Below are 26,153 nucleotides of genomic sequence, written 5' to 3'. Positions count from 1 at the left end.
ATCTCTGCTCCACGGCAGAGTAATCTTTAGGAGCAAGGTCGTGTCCAGATAGTTACATAGTTTTCCCACAAAACAACACTGACGCAACTGAACATACTTCACCTCATCGAGGCCTCTCTGGGGGGCTTTTAATTGTCGCACAGGCTTTGGAGATATTCCTCTGTGTGGAGGGCGACTACTAGAAAATCTCCACTGTGGTCATGAGTTCACCAAACAGAAAATCCTCACATGGCACAGGCTGCTGGAAGGAAGCTGCTTCGTGTTTATGGAAGACATCGTTTATCCTGACTGCATCAGTTGTAGTAATTTCACAAAATAAACACTACAGTGCTTTGCAAAAGTATCAATACCTCTTAAACCCTTAAATCTTTTTGCATTTTGTCACATTGTCACTACAAACATCAGTTCATTTCACCTGAGTTTTGTGCAAAGCTGTGCTTGTTTGCAAAGTGGGAGATATAATTTCCAAAATTACAAAAGAAACACATCAGGCAGGTCACTGATTAATTTGTGGAGAAGTTTGAAGCAGGGTTAGCTTATAAAACAGTAAGGAAAATAAAAATAGGTTTGGCTAAGTGTAGACATCATCGTTATGGTGAAATATGGTGGTGGTGGGAGTATCATGCTGTGGGAATGTTGCTCCTCTGCAGGGACAGAGAAGCTGAAGCTAAACACAGAGCAGAAAAACAAAACGAGACAGTCGTGGAAGTTCACCTTAAGCCCTGAACACAACTCCAGAGCTACATTAAAACAATTTAAACTAAAGCATATTTAGGTGACAAGGTTCATACCTGAATCTGATTAAGTGTTTGCGACAGGACGTGAAGGTTTACGAACGCTCTCAGGCGTTTATTTGTAAAACATTTTCTTTCCACTTCCCAATATTGTTCTACTTTGTGTTGTTTCTTCATTCCAAATCCCAATAAAATACACTGATATCCATGGTTACAATGCGAGAAAATGTGAAAAACATTTAAGGGTATGAATAATTTTGCAAGGTACTATTAAAAAAAGCTCAGGAATCATACTGTAGATGAATAAATAAGAGAGTAGCACCAAAATCCAGCCCATCGCCATGTAGTAGGCAGGAGAAGTTTAAAGATTATAACTGAATAAAGACATAAAATAAACATTTATAAAGCTGCATTCTTCCAACTCAGCATTTAAAGCTAAATGAAAAGAATAAATGACTGAAAGACATCCTTCTGAAGATGCCCTGAGTGGATAAAAACATAACCTCTCTAACCTGTTTCTTTTTAAACCTCTTTTGATTTACATCCGTCTGTAAAACCACAGGGTGAGAATATTATTGATCTAAAAGAGGCGATGAAATGATTCGTCTCTGTGGTGCTGCCCTCTGCCTGTCGCCACACTAAAAGCAAGTTGTCTTCACAACTCATAACAAACGCGTACAAATAAAAAGCGTGGGTTTAAAAATCCATATAAAAGCAATTCCATACAAAACGAAGCCACAAAAATATATCTGTGTACAAAATACAGGTTTTAAAAAGAGCCTTGAGGAACTTCGGAGCTGCTGTGCAGCTCGACTGAAAAGGATTTACAATTAAACTGGCATAAACACAAATATTTTGCTTCTTATTTCAGAGTCGAAGTGGAACAACATAAGGGAGGTGTGGATGTGAAGTTGCAACGGGGGGAATGCGAGGTAATAACCGGCAGTTCTGTTGAGCTTTTACAGAAAGGCTTCAACACAAGGAATGATCTGTGTGTGGTTTGTTTAAAGTGCGTTTCTGCATATCAATACTGGGGCTGGTACTTGGGGAAAAGGTAGAGGTCTTTGCAGAGTGAGCTGGTGAACTCGGACATCTCTTTGCAGCGATGGTGGGCGGTGCCTGGGGCGTAACCTTCCCTCTCCTTGATACGTGCATTTACCTGGACAGAGAAATAAAACCGGCTTCATCAGCTTTTTATGAGGAAGCAACAGTATGAGTTTAAAAAAAGAGCATCTTTCACCTGCACCAGCATGTCTGAAAGGTGTGTGTCTCTGGCATGAAGGCGGAGTGCTGTGTTCAGTTCCTGGATAAACCAGGACCCTCGCTTGGTGTTTCGCATTGCTGCTGTGCCTTCAGTAGAAAGACATCGAACAACAGAGACTTGATACACAAATAAAAGTCACGAGAATGAATATTGTGGAAAATGTGCTTTTAACTAAAATCAGCAGCAGCAGAAGTTAAAACCAAATCAAAAGATATATACACCTTTTTTCTCACTGTGTGGACTTAAATCAGGCAGAAAGAGACGAGTTCTGAGTCCGAGAGATTAACGTGTTTAATTTTGAAATGTGCAAACTGAACCCAGAATAAAAGCCATAGACCTAATGAAGAGGTTTCCTGAAGCTGGGAAACCTCTTCATTAGATAATAACATTTCACTCTGTTATTATCCAGAGTGAAAAGTGTTCTGCACTGACATGGGCTGAAAAGGAAGCCATTACTCCAAAAGAAACACAGAAAAATCAAATTGCAGTTTTCAAATCCACACAGGGACAGTGATCTTCAATTTTGGAGACATGACACGAGGTCTGATGAAACTAGAGAGGATCTGTTTGACCATAATGACCACAGATTGGAAAACAGGGACAGTTGTACCATCCTAACTGTGAAGCATGCAGGTAGCAGTTTCATATTGTGGGGTTATTTTGCTGCAGGAGGAACTGATCCACTTCCAAAAGTACATGGAATCAAGAGGAAACAACATTATGTGGACATATTGAAGCAACATCTGAAAACATCAGCCAGGAAGACAAAGCTCAGGTGAAGATTTGTCTTCAGGACGGACAATAACAAAATGACCTTCTTGAAAATGACCAAAGTGGCTTAAGGATAATAACATCAATGTTTTGGCCATCACAAAGCCCTGACCTCAGTCTGATGGGGAAGTTGTGGTCAGATCTGAAAATGTGTGAGGCTACAAATCTGTTCCCAGTTCCACCAGTTCTGCCAGGAGAACAAAACGCCAGTAAACTACTGTTAGGAGCTTGTGGGAAGAAACCCAAAACGTTTGACCCAAGTCATTCAGTTCAAAGGCGACGCTACCAAACACAGAAGAAATGCATGTTATTGTTAAGATATTTCTGACATATTCTCTCCCTCATAATTCTGGCATTTAGAATTTGATGTACCTTAATCTGTTATTAAAAAGGTAACTTTACACCCGTTTAGGATTTTATTCTGGAAAAAAAAAAAACACTCAAAGACTGAAAAGGCAAACCAAAGATGAAATTCAGTCACATAAAATTCCAATAAATAACAGTGAAGTTTGTGGTTGTAATGTGACAAAATGTGGAGAGAATTAAGGGATATTTTTCAAGGTACTGTGAATGTTGTAGTCATGTGATGCAGTAAAAACAATTGAATTAATATATGTAGTATCATATAGTTCTGTCCAGTTAAGGTCCAATGGTTTTAAGGCTTTTAGATTTTGAGGTTTTAATATTGACACAAACGTTCAATACCTAATGTATAAAACGACAGAAACAGAACTCTGCTGCCCTACTTTCACAAATTAGGACGTCATTTTTTATTTTCCATGAATAAATAAATATAAATGTAAGACAAACAAGATAAACTTACAAATTCTCTGACCTTTGAGAGACGCAAAGCCACAGATCATGTCTGAGCGCTGAGGCAGTTTAATCCTGGGCCTCCCCACGTCCCGCCTCTGTCTGGGGTCTGCGTCCCCCTCTGCCTCCCTCCCTGCGTCCCGCTGCTCGCAGCTCGGTGAAGACGTCCTCCCCGGCCCGTCCAGCTGCTCGACTCCACAGTCCATCTCGTCTAAAACAGAACAGGCTCCAGTTAGTTGCTTTTAGCATTGTGCGGGCTATAAAACTGAGGCACTTTAGAGGAGACGATGTTTCCGTTATCAGACTTGTCTCGATCTGTCTGCTACGTCTTCACAGACAGAACTCCAGCTACATGTTGCGTAAGGCTGACTGAACAGGTTCTCCATTGTTAAGATAAAATGAAGGCAGCAGCCCTCGGCTGGAACAGGGATGTAACATGACGTCATGTCCATGGCTGACACTAGAAACCACCCGTCTAGTGAGGTGTAAAATCTCCATTATTCATGTTTCACGTCCTCCATGATCATATCGAGCCTTTTCAAGTTCACCCCGGCAGACAGGGAGGTCTTTTCCATTTTACCTGCACTTCAGGGATGAAGAAATCTGTCAAAACACGACTTCCTTCAAACAACGTATCACTTCTGATCTAAACACCTTACTAAAACAACCAGCTTCCTTGGTGTTTGCAGCGCTTTGAAGGGCTCTGTGATCACCACTGGGCCCTTGATGAAAAGGGAGTATTTTCTATTGATTTTCCATCAAGCAAGCCTACTGCTAATCTCACATTGCAGAGTCATGTCAATTGGTAATCGCTTTTCTAGGAGAAACGGTTTCCAGATTTCAAAACAGCAGCTGAAATGGGCCCGGTAGAGTTCCACTGCTGCAAAGGAGCAGAAATGTTAACTTCTCTAGAAGAAATAAGACGTCCTCTAATCCAAGATACGACAGAAGTTACAGGGAAACTTCCTCAATAAGTTTACTGAAGAACTATCATTCACTCTAAATCCACGTGGGCCCAGAGAAACATTGGATTTAAGATTAGACTGGAGTTAAATTGTTTCCACTTTCATTGCATCTATTGTCCTTTTTGGGGTTGAAATAGATTGAGGCATCCAGTCAATTCATCGGTCCAAATTAGTGATGTAATTTAATGTGTCACATTATATGTATCACAATATTTAAAAATCCATTTTCAGTACAATACATTTTTGAAAAAATTAAATAAATAAAATCAGCTGCTGTTGTAATTTGATTATTTTAAGCCTGAATGGCCCTTCATATAAGAGATCTGATCAATTTCCAATCAGTAATAAAGTAAGAATCTATCTTATCCAGGAAATATTGGATAAGATCAATCTGAGCAACTTGCTTCTCTTTCGGTAAGAAGTCTGCAACTGGTGTAATAATTAAAATGTAAAATTTTCTTTGTTTCTTAAGCAGCAAAATGCAGTTTGTTTTTACAGCAGCTGTTGTCAGTGTGGCATCATCTCCTACTATAAATGAATAATAAACGTTTGTAGTAGCAAAGATAGTAAATAAAAATGTTTTAACCCCTATTCTGATATCTTCTATTATTACAGACAAAAATCCTAATGACAAATCTAAGCTTTACAGAAAACTGGAGATCAGAAACTGCAACAAATCTGTGATGCTTGTATTTTAGTTCCACTATATAATGCAGTAGAAACCCGCAAAATAAATGTTGCACTTATTTAGTTCACAATTAAACCAAATAGGGTTTTGTGGCACATTTTGACACAATCTACATCTGGAGCTTTGCAGCAGAAAGGTGGCTGATAAAACACCAAATGCACTGATTATTTCATCAGCCAGAAAGGAGAAAGTAGATCATATCTGGACATGTGGAGGAAGAGACTGTTATTTGACTAATGTCTTTCTAACCATAAGCTGCTCTAAATTATGTCAAAATGTCCAAGAAATGACAAACTAAATCTCAACGTATCACATGCACTATTGTTATTTACCTCCTCTGCAGGCTTGAATGAAAAACATCTTTGGCTTGTTTTGAAGCAGAGGACAGTGTGCGTTGTCAAAGGCCTCAAACACCCAGTCCAGCTGAACACAAGCAAGTTAAAAAGATTAAATTAAAACACACAATTGTATCATCTTAAATTCATTTTTTTAAACAGATTTACCTGGATAAGTTGTCCATCTGTGCCATAAATTGCTCCTTCCACGCCGTGGGAGAGCAGAGACACCACACAGCTGTCCACTGTCCGGTGTTCGGGCCGCCTGCAGAAGTTCTCAATGCACGTCCTCATGCCCTGCTCAAATTTAAGAGACAACTAGTTGAAACACTCATGTAAATAAAAAGTAAGTCCTTTCTAGTGCTTTTAGAAACGGCTTCTCAGAACGCATTAAAATACTAAACCGTATGTTTGCTTTGTCAAGCGTGTTCTTTCCACCAGATGGAAAACAGTTAAACTAGGGTAAGCAAACAAATGTTGCTCTAAATGATCTTCCCTGCACCAGTTGCTTAAAAAGGTCCTTAACAAGCTCAATAAGCAGATTCAGGAAACCTATTTGATGTCAAAGCTCCTCAGATTTACTTTTCCTGTCCAAGTTCATCATGTGAAAAGATGACTTCTCATCTGCTAAATCAGGAGTGATTCGGAGTTGCACCTGAGCAGTGAGGTCTCTGTGGACACTGACGTGGTAGTCCAGCTCCGTGAAAACCTTCCTGAGGACTTCGTCGTCCACTTCACCTCCTTTTCTTGGGTCAAGACCAGGAGCAGAGCAGGAGTCAAAGGTCACGTTACTGATGACCAGGGCAAAGCCTCGTGGCGAGGAGTTCATTCTGTAGGACTGAAGCAGGGAATGAAAATCTTTTAATGGGACAGAATAATACAACATATATGACAATTTAACATTCATTTCCAATACATTAGTGTTGCCCCACCTTCTTCAAATCAAACAAAATTTTTGTCAAATGTTTATGCAGCATTTTTTTTATTTGTGTTACTATCATTTTAAAAGGTATTAATGAATGTTTCCAGAGGTCATCAAAGGTCAATCCATCCTTTAACCATAAACTCATTTACAACATGAAACAAAAGTGGTGTCAATCAATTCTGTGTAGCACTGTTTTTTGTTTGTGTCTTATTATTCTAGACATTTTAATAAAAATGTTTCCAGAGGTTATCAGCGGTTAACCAGATCCCAAACATTAGAATCAAACAAAATGGATACCAATTAATTTTGATATATGTACAAGCTGGTACATTTATTGTTTGTGCTGCTTTTGCTGGCAAGATATTAAGGATTTACACTGGTGAACCCTCCCTGCTTCACATAACCCAAGTCGAACCAAACTGGTGCTACATTTGTGATGGTTTGTGCTGCTAAAAAAAAAAAAAAACACAAATCCAGTAAAGTTGACTGGAATCAGTTTCGTTTGATTTTTGTAAGGAGCTGGTTGACCTTTAATGACCTCTGGAAACGTATTGGCTGCACAAACAAAACATGTTGCAGCACAAACCAGAAATGACTTTCCCTTACTTGGAGGTCATAAACAAAACCATAAAATAGTGTTACTACTGTTGATCTGCTGAGCTGGACTGTTGGTAATGTACCTGCTTGCAGTGAGACAGATAAAAGTCAGGAGCGCACGGGAGAACAGGAGTGCTGATGGGACTGTCGGCATCGAGGCTGAACTCCATGGACTCTGCTGCAGACAATCAAAAACAAAAAGCTCTGTTCGTCACTGGTTTTTCTGCTCGTTCAAATCTCTCAAGCAGCTGCAAGTGTTTTTACAACTAAAATTATGCAGCATTGTTGTGAATGAGTCACTGTTAGGGTGGGGTGCCTTTAGGTAGAGGAGCCAGACTTTCACACCTCACGCATACAGAAAAATACTACAAGACTTAAACTTTAGGAAGTTGAAACGAGACTTATTTCAGCAAGTAGTTTCTAAATGCATTCCTGTTTAAATATTTAACATTTTCTTTTAACTAAAACAACAGATAAGGCCTTTTGTTAGGACACCACCTTCTTGTCTCCCTGGAAACAAACACTGACAACAACACTGGCTTCAGAATAACCTAATTTACTTTGAATGCAGACGGGACACGCTGCGATAAGTACTCACTGTGTGTCCTTGCTCTCTTTGCAGCGTATTCCTCCTGAGTTGGAAATGGGAGAGAAGTCCTCTGGAATGAAAAAGTTAAATTAAAGTTAAATGTCAGCATCTTAAATGGTGAATATATAATCCTACTCAAGCTCTCAGAGTCTCTACTGGAAGGTGTTTGACCAACTCTGCTGGACTATGTACATGAGAACTAATAGGTGGGATTTACAATTCCCAGATTTTCCTGATTATAATTTCTTCTTGCCTTTTTCCTTCCTTTGTCCCTGTTTTCCTCTCTGACTGGGCTGATCTCTCCGGACGACTCTGAGGATGCTCCGCATCTATCAGAGGGCCTGGCTGAGAGTGACGAGGTGCTGCTCACCTCACTGCTTTCCTCTTTGTCTAATAAAGATGACTGAAAAACACCACTTTACTAAAGCTTAGCATTCTTTGGGATTTCTATCAATTTTAAGCTGCTATGGGGAAAAAAACTTACAAAGGCTTGACTTTATAGGAAACACCAAAAGTCTGCAGTCATCATATTTATGGATTTCATGCCCCCTGCTCACCTCTCCGTTACTTCGCATCTTCTCCGGTCGTTGTGACTTTTCTTCTGGCACTTTCTCAGCCTGAATACACTGCAAGCATAAAACAACATAAATACTGTGCAGAGATGAATGCTCCAGCTGATGTACATTAAGGTTCCAGCTCACATCCACGTGTGTCTCTCTGCTGTTCCTCTCGGGGGATTGTGCTATCAAGTCATAGAGGTGCTGCTGCTCAGTCTCCTTCAGAGCCGAGCAGAAGCTCTGGAAGGCCTCAGGTCCCCGTTTTGGTAGGAGAAGTAACAAACGCCAGCTACGTTTCTGAGATGTTTGCTCTGCCTTGGATTAAAGAGGTGAGAAGGAGAGATTAGTGTTCACAAATTCTCTTCTTTAGCTCTCTATTATTATTTGATCTGATTATATTTTTGACATGCAAGCGTGCGTCGCAGCATCACAACCAACAATAATTGCAATCCAAACTTTATCCCTCATAGTTTGGCCGTCAAAATGTAATTACTTTAAAGCTGTGGTTCTGGCTTTTATCATGTGAATCAGAAATGATGTAAAGTACTTATTACTTGCTTAGATACAATTATTAGAACCTGAGAATCGAATCAGATAAACATAATAGTTGTGTAGTTGTAGAATGGAAAGATAAAAAGCTGTGTTTTGCAGGATACTTGGTACTAACCACGCATCAATCTGGACCCCAAATGAGGCAGCAGTTCTAACAGACCAACACAAAGGCTCATAAAAAAAAAAAACCCTTCAAACTGTAACGCCGGCTGCTGTTTTTCCAACGTGCCAGCAGGCTGATTATTGACTGTTTAATGTGTTGCATAATATCTGTGCTCACACACCATGATGGTTTCTGCCATGTTCTCGGTAAGGATGCCATCAGCTTGCAGTGACTGGATGAGCAGCTCATCCACGACCAGCTGTTTGCACAGAACAGCAGAGTTTCTCCGGAGAGCCTTTTTGTCCCGCTCCAGCATGCCGCACTCCAACATTTTCCTGCAACACACCACACGAAGGGGGAGCAACCTTTGACTTTTTCAGTTCAAAGAGTCACTTTTGCTACTGCTGCCACATAACGCAAATTGTCTAGAGGTTCAAAAAAGATTAAAAAAAAGTTTTAAAAAATGTTCTAACATGTTTTAATCTTGTTTAATACTTCCATACATCAATTATTATGTAAAGAAATGGGGAAACTTACAAAACCAACTAAAAACCTATCAACATTCTTCAGAAGAAAGCTATGCAGGTTATAAATGCATCAGATTATTGGCATCCAACCAACAAAATTAAAATTTCATGACTTAGTAAAGATCAGAACTGCACTGACAAAGTACCTAGTTCATAATAAACCTCTAGGCTGGATAGAAGTGGTTTGCAATTAGGGCTGTAGTGATACAATAATCTCACGATACGATATGATACACGATATTCTGCTCACGATACGATATATATTGCGATACTCAGCAAACGATACAATTCAATACACTTTTGCGATTTTCTGAAAGATTTTAGAGGGACAGAGTGATTTTGGTGACATTTTGTGACTGTTATAGAGTTGGACTGAATTAATTTAACTGAAAGCTGATAAAAAGAACCAACTACACTATACCTGGCTGTGGTTGGACATGGACACAGACTTAAAGTCGACAGCTGGACAAAATGAATCAAAGAAGTGGTGAGAAAACATATTTCTTTTAATTGAAACAGTACAAACTGTAGCTTACATGCATTTGTAAAGTAAATAAAGTGCACCAAGTACCCTGCTCTGAATAGTTTGATACCTTTTAACTTTAACACTTAACATCTGAAGGAATCACTCTTAGCCTGATGACCTAATCACTCTCCTAGCGAAGCAAGCAGTGAGTGAGCAAGGCGACAGTTGGATGTTACGATATTTGCGGATGAAAATCGATTTTTTTTCTAGGAAAAAAATATCGATATATATCGCAAAATCGATACTATTACACAGCCCTATTTGAAATTAAAGAATGAGTATGAATTTAGAAAGGTTTATTTAAATAACTAAAAAAGTAAGGACAAAATTTTAAATAATTGTACTTTGCTTAAAGGGATTCATCTGTTGAGTAATTGTTGTGAGGAGTTAAAACTGTGTTTCTTTTTACTATTTACATTAAAATATACATCTAAAACAACAGAAAAAAATAAGGTAACGTTTGATTATCATAGTTTATTTTCGTTTATGATTTTGTCAGACAATTCGTTGGTGATCTTTACATATACAGTGAATAGTTATTTTGATTTTATTTTTTGTTATTGATTCATCAGGAGAGAAAAAACACCATTTTGTAATGCCCAACTAACATTAAGCACATACCTTGAAGCTAAAAAGCTTACTTTTAAAAGCCTTATACCTTTCTGCTGTGTTATTCTATGCAGATACTGCATGACAATATACAGAGGGATTGCCAAAACCATGTTTCCTTATTGCCTTTACAATTAAAAGCATGTTATTTGGCTTTGTAGGAGCCACAGTTGAAGGGTCAAAGCGGTCGGGAGCCTCAGGTTGCAGATCCTTTCACTAACCCAACAGGACATCCATGAGAATCCATCCACTTCCGCTGACAATCTGCTTCTTGTTTCTACTTGTACATAAACTATATTTTCCCTCTCGTGGTGCTGGTTATCTGGCTGTATCACGCAGGTTGTCATATGTATGAAACCATTTTTTTTCTCACGTAATGACACATAAATTATACTAGTAATGTAAAAAAAAAAAAAGCACTTCAGTCTCGTAAAACTTAATACCATTTAAATAGTTGGTTTATTTTAAACGCTTCCAATACAATACGGGGCAATCAGAACGCATGTAAATATGGTCATCAAAAATTACATTTCAACAAGTGTTGACATTGATGCTAACCTGAGCGATAGAGGCTGTTACCGATGCTAGCTGGCTAACCAGCTAACTTCGACTTTTTGCTGCGTTTAATTCTCTTTAAAACCTTTCAATCGAACCAAGGACTTACCGTTCCTTTGTATATGCAACAAAACGTCAAACAGTCCGACAGAAACACCAAAAACCTTTGACACCTCTCACAGAGCCTCATGCAAATTAACCACACACATTGACATCCTCCTTCTCCCTCCACCGACTAACTTCCGCGGGGTGAAAGGCTGCAAAACAGAGAAGGCGGGAAATATTCAGCGATTCTGACCAATTACAGAACAAGGAATTCTGAGTGACGTTTTCAGTAGCAAATGACAAGCCGTTTCCCCCACCTGCTGTAAAACTACAGTAAAAAGGGCAACTTTGAATTTGAATCGTAAATAAATAGCCAATTGACAGGGACTACTTCGTGATACAACGTCAAAGAGGCGTTTCGGAAAAAAGGATGGTTATTGAAATTTATAAAAATGATTATTTACAAGAGTGAAAAGCTCTGCATGAGTTGCTTTCGCTTTTTTTTTTTTTTTTTTTTTTTTTTGTTAAGTGTAACGGGAATTCGGGGGGTTTCATTTTATTTAGATTTATTGAACAGAAAATCCCGCTGAGATCATTTCTTTCGCATGGGAACAATGGCCAAAGTGGCAGTCACACCAACTTTTTGAATAAATTGCTTAAGTAGAATCTGTCTCACAACATGAAATAGGTTCAAAGATCTCCAAGTGGCACATTTAATTTCTAAAGAGATTAAAGAAACAAAACCACTGACATCTATCAGTCTAGAAAAGCTTACAAAAGGCCAATTACTCAAAGAGTGCATCGAGTCATATAGGAGGTCACAAAATAACCAGGAAAAGCATCTTGTGCAACAGAAAACAAAACACAGAATTTGGACCGGCGTTCTGACCGGCCTACAGACTCGACTTAAACTTTAAGCATTAGACATAAAGCCATTTATGGTTTAAAACAAGCAAATGAAGAATGGGCCAAAATGCATCCAGAGAAAAATTAAGAGTGACAAAAAAAAGGCAAAGTCAGAAAACAAAATCTGTAATCTGTTTTTCCCCTGTGCTCCCTAATTTGACAGGGAGCACAGGATTTTATGTGACGTTAATCTGCCACATAAAATCCTACTTAAACACAATGACGTTTGTGGTTGCAGCATTATAAAATGTGAAAAGATTTAAGGAATTTGAATAATGTGCAAGAGACTGAATATCGCATTACTGGAGCCAAAGCTGTCAAACATAAACTTTATCCATTTTATTACTGCTGAAGTTTTACTTGATCAGCCTTCCTATGCTAGAAAATGTTTTTAACTTGCACAAAGAAAACAATGATTTACAGTCATGTCCCTCCTTTAAGGCTATTAGAATAGGCCCACCTCCCTTATCTTTCTTTCTTTCAGTTTCTTTCCCTCCCTTTCCTTTCTGATGTTCCCTTGCGCTCTCCACCTCTCCCTCCCCTGCTGTCTACCTCCTCGCCCTCGCTGTGTGCGCTGTCAATAATTGATGATTCTCACTGACTCAAAGGGTAACAGGTCCGGGAGGGAAAGAAAAAAAAAAAGTGTCACTCATTTCTTTATTTATTTCCAGGTCTATCTTTAAGCAGAGTCCACCTGCGATAAACCACCACCACCACATTTGTGTTTGTGTGGGATCAGTGGCGTAAAGAGGCAGCATGACTGAGGTGGCTGGAGCGAGGCTGCAAGTGTGACCATGAGCGGGTTAACGCTGCCTGTTTGTCTGACAACAGGACGGAGGGAGGAAAGGGAAGCTTAAATGAGTGAGTGGCGTTGGCGGGGGTGGGGGGGCAGAAACAGGAGGAGGAGAGACAGAATGATAGAGTGAATTAATTCAACCTTAGGCAGCCCTGATTGACTCGGTTCCAAACTGGCATGTAGAAGCATTCATGGTGACACCAAAGCCATGGAGAGAGAAAAGAGGAATGACATGTCCTTCTCTAGAAAGAGAAGTTTCACTTTTGGGGCATATGGCGGGTGAGTATAGGCTCATGTTTGGACTTTTTTCTCAAAAAGTCAGTCAAATTGCTTTTAATTTAAAATGATTTAAAAAAAAAAAAAAAGAAAGTTAACCATCTGAGTTTCTTGTTAAAGTGTGGACAGATTCACCTGTGGGGATGAGACAAGGTGAGGCTTTTTTTTTTTTCTTTACCAGCAGCATTTTAACTTCATTGTGTCCTGTATGAGCTGCAGTAGTGGTTGACAAATTGTGCACACTTTTTGAGTAAATCAACCTGTTGCTTCAGACCCGAGTCTGTGGAGGACAACATTCTGGAGGCTCTGGACTCTCCAACCACTGCTGGCAACAAGCCTTTTCTTTCTACCAGCAACAACCAAAGGGTGATTTCCCTCTAATGTTCTCCCTTTACTTCTGGTAAAAAACATGTGTAAGAATTTCATTTGTGCATGCAGGAGAAGTCATAGTTATGTGTTTTAATGCATTAATCATGTTCCTGTTCCCCCTCCATGTTCCTCCTTCCCTTTCTCTTTGAATGCCTGTGTGTGCAGGACGCAGAACTGTTTGAAATCATTGCAAAGCTGCAGGTGAGTTTCAGTCTGATTGATCTTGTACAGCGAGTGTGTATCGGCGGATGTCTGAACAGAGGAGCTTTGTTATCATCGGTGCTCTTGTCCATCAGGGCAGCAGGATCGATGAGCAGCGATGTGAATTCCCACTTCCTCTGAAGGTAAGTCATCACGACAGTAGAGAATAACTCAGCTGACTCACTCTGCAGGGCGGTACGGGTGTGTTGATACGGGTGTGTTGATACGAGTGTTTCATAATCACTATAATATGTTTACCCCATAACACTCATTTTCCAACTTATCCAGAGCTTCTTTTGTGTGCGTTTTAGTCTCAGCTTTTGGAAATAGGTGCAGATCTGCCTCTGGTTCTCCCCTCCAAACTGGGAGGCTACTGGATCGACCCGCCGCTGGAAAAGCTCAGAAATGTGAGTCCCACCTCCTCCCAACATGGCCTTGATCCGGAGAGCTACGACATCATGGAGAGGGACGGAGAGGCCAAAATCTACCATGAGTTTTTCCGCTCTCGAGTGAGTAAGGCCTAGTTTCAAAGCCAAACTTTAATACGGTACGGCTGAAAGAATGATTTTCATGTTTAACAACCTTTTCCCCTCCCTCCAACAGTATCACCATTCATTCATCGCCGTGGATCCATCACTGGGGCCTCTGGTTCTCTCTGTATGCTTGGAGGAGGAGGAGAACAAACTACGGGTTATTCTAAGGTCAAATTTAATCTACTGAAAAGTTGTACGTGTCTATGAAGGCTATTTTATCTGTTATGCATGTATTGCGCTGTGCATTATTGTCTTGTTGACACATTTTAGGCAGGTTTTAGCTTTCTGACAGACAGTTTCACATTTGAGGCTTATTTATTGTCATTGTATCATGTACAACAAAATTAAAAAGTTGTACATTTTCAATAATTTTGAAAGCATGACCCAGTACCTTTGGTAATACAGGATTTTCCCTGATCTTGTTTAGTGTGAAGATGTTAAGTAATTTTAAAAATATCTATTTGTGGTGTTAAATATGAGCAACTCTACACAAAAAAAAATGACTGTATAAAAAAAACAATGTTTTTTTTCTTACCCAGGATGAAAGAGTGCTCCCTGCATGGCACTTTCTCTTTGTCCCTTTTTACCAACATGCCGTCTGCTGTAGAGTTAGCAAAGGTACAGTGAATTACAAATAAGCAGTTAAGAATAAGATATTTTTATTATTTACAGTACTAAAAGCTTATTAAAGTAGCAGCATGCATTGCGAATAAAAGTTCTCATCTTGTACATTATATTAGTGCCATTAGCTTCCCTTATTCATAGGAATTAATTAAGCTCTGTGTCAAGGTTCATTTTTGATTCACACTGAAGGTTGAATATCAATATGCCAAATGATAACTCACTAAAGAAGTCAAATAAGGCTTAGAATAGCAGAAACTGTAAATTTTTAGATTATTTACATTTCTATTCTTTACAGAGGCTGTCTGATAAAGTGACGGTTTCCAAGTTTGACGTGGTCAGCTACCTCAAGGTAATCCTCCGCTTTGATCACACGTAGTAATATGACAGATGATATTAATATGACCTGTTGGTAATAATAACAAAGGCTGACTTCAGAGATACCTCATTTTATAAGTGTACTTTTCCGAGTGAAACTTAGAAATCGTTTCTGTCTAAAAAGAAAGGCAGCTTGACTTTGACCTCCTTCGTCCTTCAGGCTCCAGACCTAATAACAGCATTTGATGAGCACAGAGTGTCTTCTAATTTCAAGTTTGGTGTTTTGTATCAAAGGGAAGGGCAGGTAATGTTACCTTAAAACAAGAGAAAGCAGAAACAGCTAAAATATGTCACAATATCACATCTCCTTCCTCTCACATACCTGCTTTCTGTCTCTGTAGTTCACAGAAGAGGACATACTGAGTAACAACAAGGAGAGTGAGAAGTTCAGGGAGTTCCTGTCAATTCTGGGAGACACAGTTCAGCTGCAGGGATTCACGGGGTAAAGTTCATTTGAAAACAATTTAAAACACGTTTTTATGCATTTCCATTAGGTAAGCATTGTTTGCCTGTAGTCCATGAAAAACTGTAGAGGAAATGCCGTCAACGCTCTAAAAGGAGAACTGTTCCCGAGACTGTAGATTTGTAATGTATATACACACGTTGCGCAATCAAGTTTCCTATCAGATTCCTATTAGGTGTGAGTCATTGCTGCATTTCTTGCTAAACAGAGGACATTTTTAAATGTTAGTCTTATTATTAAGGTCTGATTCACTAAATTCATCATCAAAGAAAATATGGGTGTCTAAGCCTTAGCCATGAAGGGAAAAGTCATCGAGTTCAAAGCTCATTTGGATAAATCACCTGTGTTTGCATTTTAATTTAGAAACATCCTTGAATTGTGGTTGGGGGCAAAACAAAAATAATTTAGGGGATAATTTGATTTCAACAGTAAAAATCATACATTATTGAATTTCTTCTCGGACAATTATGTTTTCCATGCTGTAGAGTCTGAAGCATGGATACACCTTCACTATCATCTCAAGCTTGTGGATATCTATTTCACTTGTATGCCTTCTCTTACCATAGTTTTTCCTTCCACTCAACTTTTAATTGGTACACTTGGATACATCACTCTCTGAACAACAATGTTCCTTAGGAATGCTTTTAGCTTTTGTCATCTTTCAAGGCTACATGTCCTCCGGATGATTTTACAGATCATAAAAAATAATTTCTGTCTTAAAATCAATTTTCCTATTTTCTAAAAAGCTGAATTTAAGAATATAATTTGGCACCAACCACTTATTTTTAAACATACCTTGAATTTACATGAGTTTCCCTTTTTAAATTGAACCATTGAAATAAATGGTTGTTCCAATTCTTTGGATGCAACTACAAAGTAGTTGGAGTTGGCACACGACCTTTAGCATTTAGATTTTGTTATTAATTATGGATGAATCACAAAAACAATTAGTCACAAAACTGTAGTTTTGCAAAGACAATTTTGGTCTTACAATGTGATTTATTTGTCTGTTTTAGCTTCAGAGGTGGACTGGATGTGTGTCACGGCCAAACAGGAAACGAAGCCGTCTTCACTTCCTTTAATGGCAGAGAAATCATGTTCCATGTTGCAACCAAGCTGCCTTACACAGAGGCTGACCCTCAGCAGGTCACAGCTCGTGTCGTTTTGGTCCAAATGATCTCCGGACAATTTAACTGGAAGACGGAAAGTTTCCAGAGCTGAGACTGAAGATATTTCCTCTTTTTCTCTCTTTCTTAGTTACAGAGAAAAAGACACATTGGTAATGACATTGTAGCATTGGTGTACCAGGAGGGACAGACCCCATTTTTGTGTGATGTCATCAAGTCTCACTTCCTGCATTGCTTTGTGGTGGTGCGGAGGGTTGAGAGGGAGGAGGAGGAGGGCGGAGCTGCCTACCAGGTGAGTGTGAACCAGTTTCAGATTAATTATTTATCCACATAAAGTGATCAACATGTTGGACAGTGAGGTCTGATGTGGTCTGTTTTATATCCTTATTCACTACAGTTTTATCGATAGTTAAAAAAATGCTGTTAAGTTTGTCACATTTTGCCACTTTAAAACCAACTTCAGAGTTTTTGTTGAGATTTAACTTGATGGATCAACACAAAGTAGTGCGCAATTCTGAGGCGAATGGAAAACGAAGCATATGCCTGGAACATGTGAACATGTATAAGGTTGTTACTCTGACAGCTGTAAAAAAAAAGAAAAGAAAAATCCAGTGCAAAAAATATGGCTCCTAATCAGTAAACAGAGTTTATCTGTGTAATTTTACAGTCAAACACCAAACACAGAGGGAAACCAACACAGTCTGAGCAAAACATTAAACATACTAATGGGAACATCATTAAGGGATGGGAGTGTTTGGAGTTCAAGTAAAAAAACCTGTGGAATATCAAATAAAATCCCTGTAAAGTATAGTACATTTTGTGGTTTTAATGTAACAAAATGTGGAAACATTTTTAAGGGGTAAACATTAATTCTTTCAAAAGGTTTCCCAGAAGAGGCTCAACTTGTGTGAGAATTGTGGCCTTAACTTTCTGCAGTTTCTGTTTTCTCTCGTATTTTTTTTTTTATGTTTCTTCTTCCCAATAATGCATAGGGTTCAATGTTTGTACCCAATGAAAAAGGGAAGTAGACAGTGTTTGAAGACAGAAGGGAAGTTTAGCCTTGGTTGATGGTATCGTTAGAGAAAGCGATATTTTTTCTAGTTATTGTAGATGAAAATGAATATTTTTCTGCTGTTCAGAGTATTTCAATGACCTAATGATGATTTAAATGAAGGATCTTGAAGATATAAATGCATAAATGCTGTCCTGCGGTGTACTTCCCAGGTGTCTGTTACAGCCAGAGAAGACGTTCCTCCTTTTGGTCCCGTCATCCCAGATCCTCCTCTTTTTACAGATGTAAGACACTTCATTTTTTTTACTATTTTATTTTATTATTTAGGGTTTTTGTTTCTTGAAGTTCTGAGTTTCAGGCAGATATGTACTTACCGGCTGGCTAATCTCCTGCTGGATTAGACTGTCCTCTTATTTTTGAAGTGGTCTTGGTCAGTAGTCCTCAACAGCTTGTTAACGTTTTTCTTTGGGTGTTGGCTTGCTTTTCACCTCATCTGGAGAAAAAGAAACAAAAAGTCTTGTTTTATCCAAACTTTCCTTTGAACCAAAGAGAAGTTTGTATAAAGGCAAACTTTTTGTTCTAAAACTTTTCTATTTTGTCATCATCTTTTTGTTTTTTTAAATATGTAGAGACATTATGAAATCTTTGCACACTTTGGATTAGACTGAAGTAATTTCAGGATTCAGTAAAAAGCAGATTATTTATATCGTAAAAATGTTGAATCAATATTTGAATCAACTACCTCTACTCATTCAGATATTAAAATGTTCTTAAGACCGTAACATCAACACAAATATTATAATCTAGCAGAGAAACATTTGTAAATTGAATATTTAGGCATTACTATACTGACAGTTTGTCACAAGGATCTGATTTGTTGCCATTTCTCAGTCGATTTCTAAGTCCTGTGTTAAGTTTTTCCTAAAGATCTTTCTTTATCTTAAAGTTATTCAGACATTGTTAATGACTGTTTTAAGCCTCACATCTGTTCATTTTCCTTCCTCTTGTTCACTTTTCTCATTTTATAAGCACTGCACTACAAGCTGTAATGGACTGCTACGAGAACTGGACAAAAAGAAAAGAAAAATCAGCCAAATATGAAATAAATATGTAGAAAACTATTTATCAAAACCACACAGTACATGAAGTAAGTTAGAAAAGAAAATAAAGATACAAGAGGTGGATTAAAGTTTTTTTTTTTATGGTCTCAATTTCACTGTCAAGCCTGTTAAGGTTTAACTTTATTGGATCTTTTCTGCATATGATTTATGCATGAAAGTCTTCCAATAAACCTGAACTGTGTCACAATGATGAATTGTTCTCCCTTTCTTGTTTCTAAGCGTTCACAACTGAGGGAATTTCTTCTCACCAAGCTCATCAACGCAGAGATCGCCTGCTATAAGGCGGAACAGTTCAGCAGACTGGAGGTAGCATGAGAAAAAAACGTGTTTTCATTAGCACTCTTTAATAACACCCAGACCTGTTCTGTAATTTGTTTTCCTCTTATAAAAGTATTTTCTGGCGCCTGCTCCTCTCATGTTAAGCTGCGTACACGCTCGTCACTCCTGGAGAGCTTGCACAATGAACTGTTCAGCCGCTCCCGCTGCATGATGGGAGATCCGTCAGTCGCTGCCGCCCCACCTTCTGAGAGCACAAGAGGCCCATCTGAAGGAAGTGGAGGTTTTATTGAAAATTTTAAGGTGAATGCTGGCACAGCAAAGAAACTAATCACATAATTTACCTTTAAAGTGAGGTTCTGTTTAAAGGTTATTAACAATAACCTATCAGAAGTAGACACGTTGCTTTTTTAATAAATAAAAAACTGCTTGTCAGACAGAAACCACGACTTCCATGATCCTAAGTAACTCCATGGCAGATTATTTTGCATTAAGCAGAATATAATACAAAAGTCACTGAATATTCAACTAGGAAATGGAGGCCGGAGGCGTCATCAATGTGAAACATACGATGGGCCAGACATGCAAAACATTTCCAGTAAGAGTAACTTTCAAACTTATGAAGTAAATGACAGTAAAAAGCAAAAGCAGTATAGTGATTTAATGCTATTTTATTGATTTTCACATTGCTTAATAATTTTTTCTGAGACACTTTCTGCAGACAAGAGAGAAAATAAACAGTTAACAAACTTTTACTGTAGCCAAAATAACGAAAACGGTTCAGGAAACATTTCATGGAAAATAGGAGGTTATTTTTGGATTAATCTGAAGGCCCGGAGCATATTTTGAAGGGGTCTGGAGGAAAAACATTTTTGTCAGGTAAAAGGTTCAATCTCATACTTCCATGTTCACTACAGCAGTAAATCTCACTTAAAATGTTTCTGCACAGGAGGATTATGATGCACTGCCTCCTACTTCCTCTTTCCATGTAAACAATCATCTTCTTTTAAATAACAGATGACAGATGAATGTGGCAACAGTTCAAAGGTTTATACCAAATATGTTTAAGAAGGTAAAAGTCCACTTTGGTCTTCACCCCCTGAGAGAACTTAATCTGGTTTTATACTAAGCAAGTTATGTTCTGCAGATGAATAGGTAACACTTTATTTGAAGGGGGGTGAATAAGACTGTCATGACACTTTCATAAACATGACATAACACCTGTCATGAACATCAATAAGTCTTCATGAATATTTATGACTGTTGTCATAAAGCGTCATTCGGTAAATTATGACACTTTTAATACAAAGTTGACATTATTCAAAATGTCTTTGTTATGACAACTTGACATTAACCAATAAATCATTACTGTTTAAACTTTACCTTTAATAACATAAAGTTACCTAATTTTTAAAGTGCAATCAGTAATACTTTTATAACAAATTTATATCAGTAATGACTTCTTGGTTAATGTCAAGTTGTCATAACAAAGACATTTTGAATAATGTCAACTTTGCATTAAAAGTGTCATAATTTACCGAATGACGCTTTATGACAACAGTCATAAATATTCATGAAGGCTTATTCATGTTCATGACAGGTGTTATGTCAGTCTTATTCAACCCCCTTCAAATAAAGCGTTACCTAAATTTCAAATGCAAATATTCTTTTTCCTGAACCTCATCTCAAAAGCCCTGAACTACCTTCTAAATATTTGATCATTTTCTTCTCCAAAATCATTGTTTCATTAGCGAGCCATCAGAGTGCGAAGCCATTCATTTGAGACTCTGGGTGTTCCCAGGAAGAGCACTGGGAATTCATCACAAAAGCCAAAGGTAAAACATATTTTAGAGCACTTAATTAGACTGAGTGATTATCATTTTTAATCAAAGAATATTGAAGCGTTTTCTTCCTGTGCAGGTGGACAAAGATGCAGAGAGGTAAGGCAAAACAGTCAGACGGGTTTTCCTGACTTTGTGCCCTGAGATGAAAATATGAAACTGCTTCTTTTTTTTTCAGTGACAGCTCGGGAACGGCTGAACTCAAAGACCAAGCAAGTCCTCAAGAGGAGACATAAAGAAAACCTTTAATTGGAGATTCTAGATCCATATGACAATTTAGAGACTAGCTTTTTACCTTTGTCATACCTGTGAATTACCTGTTTGTAAAGAGAATTTAAAAGTAAATAGATTTTGTAGAAAGTATATTTATTATACAATCATAGAGACATTTTAGATTGAGAACATTTAAAATGTAAATTTTTGAGAACGGCACAAAAAAAGATTATGATTATTTTAACAGCTAACATTTAGTCTGGCTTCGGTGATTCATTTATACTGATACAGTAGTTAATTAAAAACATAGAGCTTTAGAGATTGATCTGATAGTACAAATCAAACTATTAATTTGGAGACATTGTCACTTTAGTTATTTATGATGCCCCTATTACACTACTTTAAAGATTGCATTTAGTATCGACACATGAACAAATGTAAATCAGAAATGACTCATAAAGCATGATTTGAATGAAGCAAAAACTTGAGTTTGGGTGTTTTTGTTTGGCATGTAGAGCAGAATAAAGTTTTAGAGCTCTTTGAGTTTTACATTAAATAAAGTGGTAATGGTTACAAATGCTGAAGATTTTTGGATATTTCAACTTGCTCCAAACTAACTGATAGTTTTGCTTGTAATGTTGTCTTTTTGTGTGTAACGTTATGTAGCATTTCAGCAAATACGCATCTACAAATATCACAAAAGAAAATCCTAGTTTGCAAAAAAGGATTTTTGCCAGTAGGTGGCAGTCGTAGCTTATAATAAAGAAAGTGAGAGGGAAAGAAATAATCAAGTTTGATTGACTAAATATATTAAGAGAAGAATGGACATATATCAGATGAATGTACCCTAGTGCCTCTTTAAAGTTAAAGCATTAACACAGTAACAACGAAGTAAGTCTTTACCATTTGGAATGTTGTGTAGCAAAGAAAAGTCAGGAAAAAGTAAACTATGAAAACACAGAAAAAAAAATTATGCATCTAAATCAGTACACGAGTTAAGGCTTTAAGATGACACAATGACATCCCTGTTAAATATGCTTAAAATAGCCTGCAATGACTTAAATTTCTCACTGTAGCATAAGCTCACCCTCAGCACATTTGGAAAAGATACAATCTTTAATTTGAGAATATTTATCTAGTATAAAGATCCGTATTTGTTGTGGGTTTTTTTTATTATAAAATATAATATATTTTATTTTCAGAGATTTTAATGTTGGTTTATTTCCTATACATCACTCTACCAGTAGATGGCAGGATCGCAAAGTAACGTTGTTGGTCAACCTCCATTAAGAACCAGAAGAAGAGAAATGCTACTTTTGAGAAGTAGTTGTTTTTTTCTGATTTAATATTTTAATGTGTTATTTGAGTTAATGTTACTTCGTGGAGTAACCAGTTGTAGCGCTGTGGCTAACTGCTAACGAATTTGCGCTGTTTGTTTATCATTTCTCTGCCGAACTACAAACGCCAAGCTAGGTTGCTCTGCGTCAGGTTAGTTCAACTTTGACTCACTTGGAGATTCTCCAAGGTTGCTTGAGAGAGCAGCACAAGAACTTCGACCTGTACCGAGTTAAGTTAGTGTGAATCTAAACGTAAGGGTTAGCATTTGCAAAGATAAAGACCCGAAGATGACCTCAAAGAAAGTGGTGGAGCTGTTCTATGATGTGGTCTCACCTTACTCCTGGCTCGGGTTTGAGGTTTGTGTCTTCCTTCTTTCTCGTCCTGCAGATCCAGTCCATATTTTGGCGTGTTTAAAACCATGCTTTGTATTCCCAGATCATCTGCCGCTATAGAAACGTGTGGAACATCAACCTGAAGTTTCGTCCTGCGTTCCTCGGAGGCATCATGCAAGGAGCAGGTCAGTGAGCATGAAGGATCTAGAAAGTGTAAATTAAATCTCATGTGCATGCTTATATCCTCGTGGAATGGACTGGAAAAATAATCAGTGTCTTTCATGACAGGAAACAAGCCTCCTGGTTTAGTTCCCAACAAATTTGCCTACATGACTAAGGATCTCCACCGCCTGGCCAACTACTTTAGCGTCCCTTTACACCCACCTGCTGACCCATTTGAGGTCATGTTCCAAAAAGGTAAATACTATCAATACTATCAGCATGGGTTCTCTGTTGGGCTCTGATCAGACGGGTTACTTAAATTGAGTCAGACGGTCCCCCAAATGTTGTAGTTTCTACTTAAATAAGTAGCACTTAGTATCTTACAGTAGCACAGACAAGTCAGCAAAATGCAAAAGCCTCAACGCAGCAACAAAAAGCTTGAAATATTACTTCCTAGAAATGATTGCATCCCAGCATTCCTTTAAGATTGCAGTTAGTCACACATAATACTGCACTGATGACTGCCGTTCGACATATTGTGCAGCATTATGTCATTATTTCAGGTCAAGATCATTACTTTTGGACTCAAATGTCCAGGATGTGACAAACCTGTTTTCCAGGTTTGGAAAAGGAAATGAAAGCATGGAACACATTTGCATTTTCAGACTTCTATTAATTTCATTGTCTGTTCAAATGCCATTTTTACACATGTGAAAAAATAAGTAACTCATTTTAAGACTTTTGATCATTGTGTGGGAAAACAAATGCAGCACTGGATCAGTCCAGTGATGAGGAAGGAAGTGGATCCACGTGTGACAGAAGCTCTGCAAACTAAAAGGATAAGAGGTGGTCCTCCGGTATGAGGACCCGTAAATGTTTGCGGATATGAGAGTCTTAAACCAACATTTCTGACTCAGCATTGGGATGCTGACAAAGACATTCGAAGCAATAAAAATGGAGGAGTGTCTGATTCTTATCCAAACCCTGTCCAAGTTCCATTAGAGTGAAAATACAATAATAAATACAATCACATGAATGTTACCGTTGCTGCAAAATGAAGTCAGTTTTTTTTTCCCCGGTTGTACAAACAATTAAAAGAAGTTATTTTCTAAAATTAGTAATTAGCATTAGCAAGAGCTAAATGATAGTAAAATAAAGATTTAATTGCTAGCTGTTATATAAACAGTACAGTAAAGACAATCTGTGATTTATCAGGAATTTTCTGGTAAATAAGACAGAGTACTTCTTTTCTTTTTAGGAACTTTGTCTGCGATGCGGTTCGTGACAGCAGTGCAGCACATGGAGACGGATGGAGACAAGCAGGTGGAGCAGGTTTCCAGGGAGCTGTGGAGGAGGATCTGGAGTGAAGACAAGGATGTCACTAAACCTGAATCCTTCTCTGAGGTTGTTGCTTAAAAACACACGCATTGGTCCCATTTCTGATTAGATTTTGAGTTGCATTCATTTCTATCTGTTGTGTTTTGTTTTGTTTTTTTCCAGGCAGCCAAAAAAGCAGGACTGAGTGACGATGAGATTGAAAAAGCGCTAGAGTTGTCCACCTCGCAGGAGATCAAAGATAAGCTTAAACGTTCAACAGAGGAGGCCCTCAACTACGGGGTTGGTGGTGCTTTTGCGTTTATTTTAAAGAAACAATACTTGTGATTTATTTATTTATTTTTTATTTTTTCCCCAGGCATTTGGTTTCCCGATGCTGATTTGTCATGTTGATGGAAAACCCGAGATGTTTTTTGGATCTGACAGATTTGAGCTCATGGCCAACTGCATTGGTGAGAAACACAGAAAATACTGTACACATGCCAAATCATCATTGATTTGAATGTAGAAATATTAGATTTGAATTATTTACTTGAACCATTTTAAGGTGGAATGATAATATAACAACTTCAGCGCTGTTTTTTTGTTGTCGTTTTTTTAATCAAACCTATAATTGCATATTCAAGTTGGAGATGTTGGTGGATTTTCCCAAAATTGTACATGTAGAATCAGATATACAGGCAAACATCACGCTAATGTTTGCTTAAATGCTACTGAGCAACTTTCCCCTAACATTCATCAACAAACTTATGGCAAAATTCTAGTTGAATATTTCTCATCAGAAATGGTAGAGCTCCTTTAAATTGTTTGGTTTCCAATCATGGATTCAACTTTTAGGCATAAATTTCAGTGGGGTTCACAGGGTGACCCCCATTGAAATTATTTTTTTTTCAAAGCTAATTCATTTTTTGTAAAGCTCAGTATGCTAAATATGTATGGATTATGTTAAAAAGACAGGATTGTGCCTGGAAACCAACCAATTTAAACAAACTCTGCTATTTTTGCGCAGAACAGTTTTAAAATATACTAAAACTGATGTTTGTAGCTGAGCTGAAACTTGCTAATATACATATATTATAGGGAGTGTATATAGTTGAGCCTGTGTGCCCACAACGCCAAAATGGATTCCAATGTTTGCACATAACTCTTGTTTCTAAAATCACTGTAATTGTTTGTGGTGTAATCATTTCACTCAGGGTTTAAATAAACACACAAAATGATGATGGCCAGGATGACTGTAACTATTTATAAAAAAATATGAGGCATAAGGCACCTTTACTTACACATTATGACTTAATGGGACATTAACTGAACTTTAACGTTGCACTCATTTAAAAAAAATGCAGATTCAGGATGAAATCGTGGGATTTTGTATGACTAGGTGTTTCCATACTCCGGCTGTTTGGAGTCTGAAAAGATGGTCTCATTTGTTTCTGATTTTGCATGTCGCTACAGAATCAGATACATGTATTGTATTCTAAAAGCTAATGGTTTTTTGTTTGTTGCAGGAGAGAAGTGGTTGGGGCCTAACCCAGACAGGTCTGCCTCCAGGCTGTGAGATCAGACCTCCTTTAACTCACTATTCCAGCCAACACAGATTTTCTAAGCTGTGCCTTCTGAAATTTATGTAAAGTCTACATAATTTTTGTTTGAGACAAAAGATAAAAAATAAATTTTTTCTGAAAATAATGTTCCTTG

At 37.9% G+C, this 26,153-nt stretch overlaps 3 protein-coding genes across 3 annotated transcripts; 2 read left to right on the top strand and 1 right to left on the bottom strand.

The window, feature by feature from the left end:
• Positions 1 to 1,168: 1,168 nt before the first annotated feature.
• Positions 1,169 to 11,376, bottom strand: casp2 (caspase 2, apoptosis-related cysteine peptidase). The gene is made up of 12 exons (XM_007550094.2): positions 11,220 to 11,376; positions 9,075 to 9,228; positions 8,383 to 8,553; positions 8,239 to 8,307; positions 7,691 to 7,751; positions 7,176 to 7,270; positions 6,226 to 6,408; positions 5,739 to 5,867; positions 5,568 to 5,658; positions 3,593 to 3,793; positions 1,975 to 2,084; positions 1,169 to 1,893 (listed from the first exon to the last, which is right to left on the bottom strand). Exons 2-12 carry the CDS (start codon positions 9,222 to 9,224, stop codon positions 1,759 to 1,761), a joined length of 1,395 nt encoding a protein of 464 aa, XP_007550156.1. The 5' UTR covers positions 9,225 to 9,228; positions 11,220 to 11,376; the 3' UTR covers positions 1,169 to 1,758.
• Positions 11,377 to 12,670: 1,294 nt separating this feature from the next.
• rap1gapl (RAP1 GTPase activating protein-like) lies at positions 12,671 to 21,861 on the top strand. Its single transcript, XM_007550095.2, has 19 exons — positions 12,671 to 13,136; positions 13,254 to 13,286; positions 13,406 to 13,499; positions 13,668 to 13,703; positions 13,799 to 13,846; positions 14,015 to 14,212; positions 14,307 to 14,404; positions 14,776 to 14,854; positions 15,156 to 15,209; positions 15,396 to 15,479; positions 15,577 to 15,677; positions 16,715 to 16,844; positions 16,956 to 17,117; positions 18,050 to 18,121; positions 19,178 to 19,264; positions 19,382 to 19,537; positions 20,986 to 21,069; positions 21,155 to 21,174; positions 21,254 to 21,861. The coding sequence occupies exons 1-19, from the start codon at positions 13,066 to 13,068 to the stop codon at positions 21,309 to 21,311; spliced, it is 1,665 nt and encodes a 554-aa protein (XP_007550157.1). The 5' UTR covers positions 12,671 to 13,065; the 3' UTR covers positions 21,312 to 21,861.
• Positions 21,862 to 22,553: 692 nt separating this feature from the next.
• LOC103136716 (glutathione S-transferase kappa 1) lies at positions 22,554 to 26,143 on the top strand. Its single transcript, XM_007550089.2, has 7 exons — positions 22,554 to 22,982; positions 23,062 to 23,143; positions 23,247 to 23,375; positions 24,379 to 24,524; positions 24,621 to 24,737; positions 24,814 to 24,907; positions 25,964 to 26,143. The coding sequence occupies exons 1-7, from the start codon at positions 22,914 to 22,916 to the stop codon at positions 26,011 to 26,013; spliced, it is 687 nt and encodes a 228-aa protein (XP_007550151.1). The 5' UTR covers positions 22,554 to 22,913; the 3' UTR covers positions 26,014 to 26,143.
• Positions 26,144 to 26,153: the final 10 nt, after the last annotated feature.

Source organism: Poecilia formosa, unplaced genomic scaffold, assembly GCF_000485575.1.
Source record: "Poecilia formosa unplaced genomic scaffold, Poecilia_formosa-5.1.2 Scaffold34, whole genome shotgun sequence".
Lineage (NCBI taxonomy): Eukaryota > Metazoa > Chordata > Actinopteri > Cyprinodontiformes > Poeciliidae > Poecilia > Poecilia formosa.
The sequence above is the reverse complement of the archived record's forward strand: the minus strand, read 5'-3'. Positions and strand labels throughout refer to the sequence as shown.

Coding starts and splice junctions, on each gene's coding strand:
- casp2 (XM_007550094.2), bottom strand. CDS start 9,224: ATGTTGGAGTGCGGCATGCTGGAGCGGGACAAAAAGGCTCTCCGGAGA. Junction 5,659..5,738: donor CAGATGGACAACTTATCCAG/GTAAATCTGTTT, acceptor GCTTGTGTTCAG/CTGGACTGGGTGTTTGAGGC. Junction 2,085..3,592: donor TCTCAAAGGTCAGAGAATTT/GTAAGTTTATCT, acceptor TTTCTACTGAAG/GCACAGCAGCAATGCGAAAC.
- rap1gapl (XM_007550095.2), top strand. CDS start 13,066: ATGGAGAGAGAAAAGAGGAATGACATGTCCTTCTCTAGAAAGAGAAGT. Junction 13,137..13,253: donor ACTTTTGGGGCATATGGCGG/GTGAGTATAGGC, acceptor TTCTTGTTAAAG/TGTGGACAGATTCACCTGTG. Junction 14,213..14,306: donor ATGAGTTTTTCCGCTCTCGA/GTGAGTAAGGCC, acceptor TCCCTCCAACAG/TATCACCATTCATTCATCGC.
- LOC103136716 (XM_007550089.2), top strand. CDS start 22,914: ATGACCTCAAAGAAAGTGGTGGAGCTGTTCTATGATGTGGTCTCACCT. Junction 23,376..24,378: donor TGAGGTCATGTTCCAAAAAG/GTAAATACTATC, acceptor TTTTCTTTTTAG/GAACTTTGTCTGCGATGCGG. Junction 24,525..24,620: donor AACCTGAATCCTTCTCTGAG/GTTGTTGCTTAA, acceptor GTTTTTTTCCAG/GCAGCCAAAAAAGCAGGACT.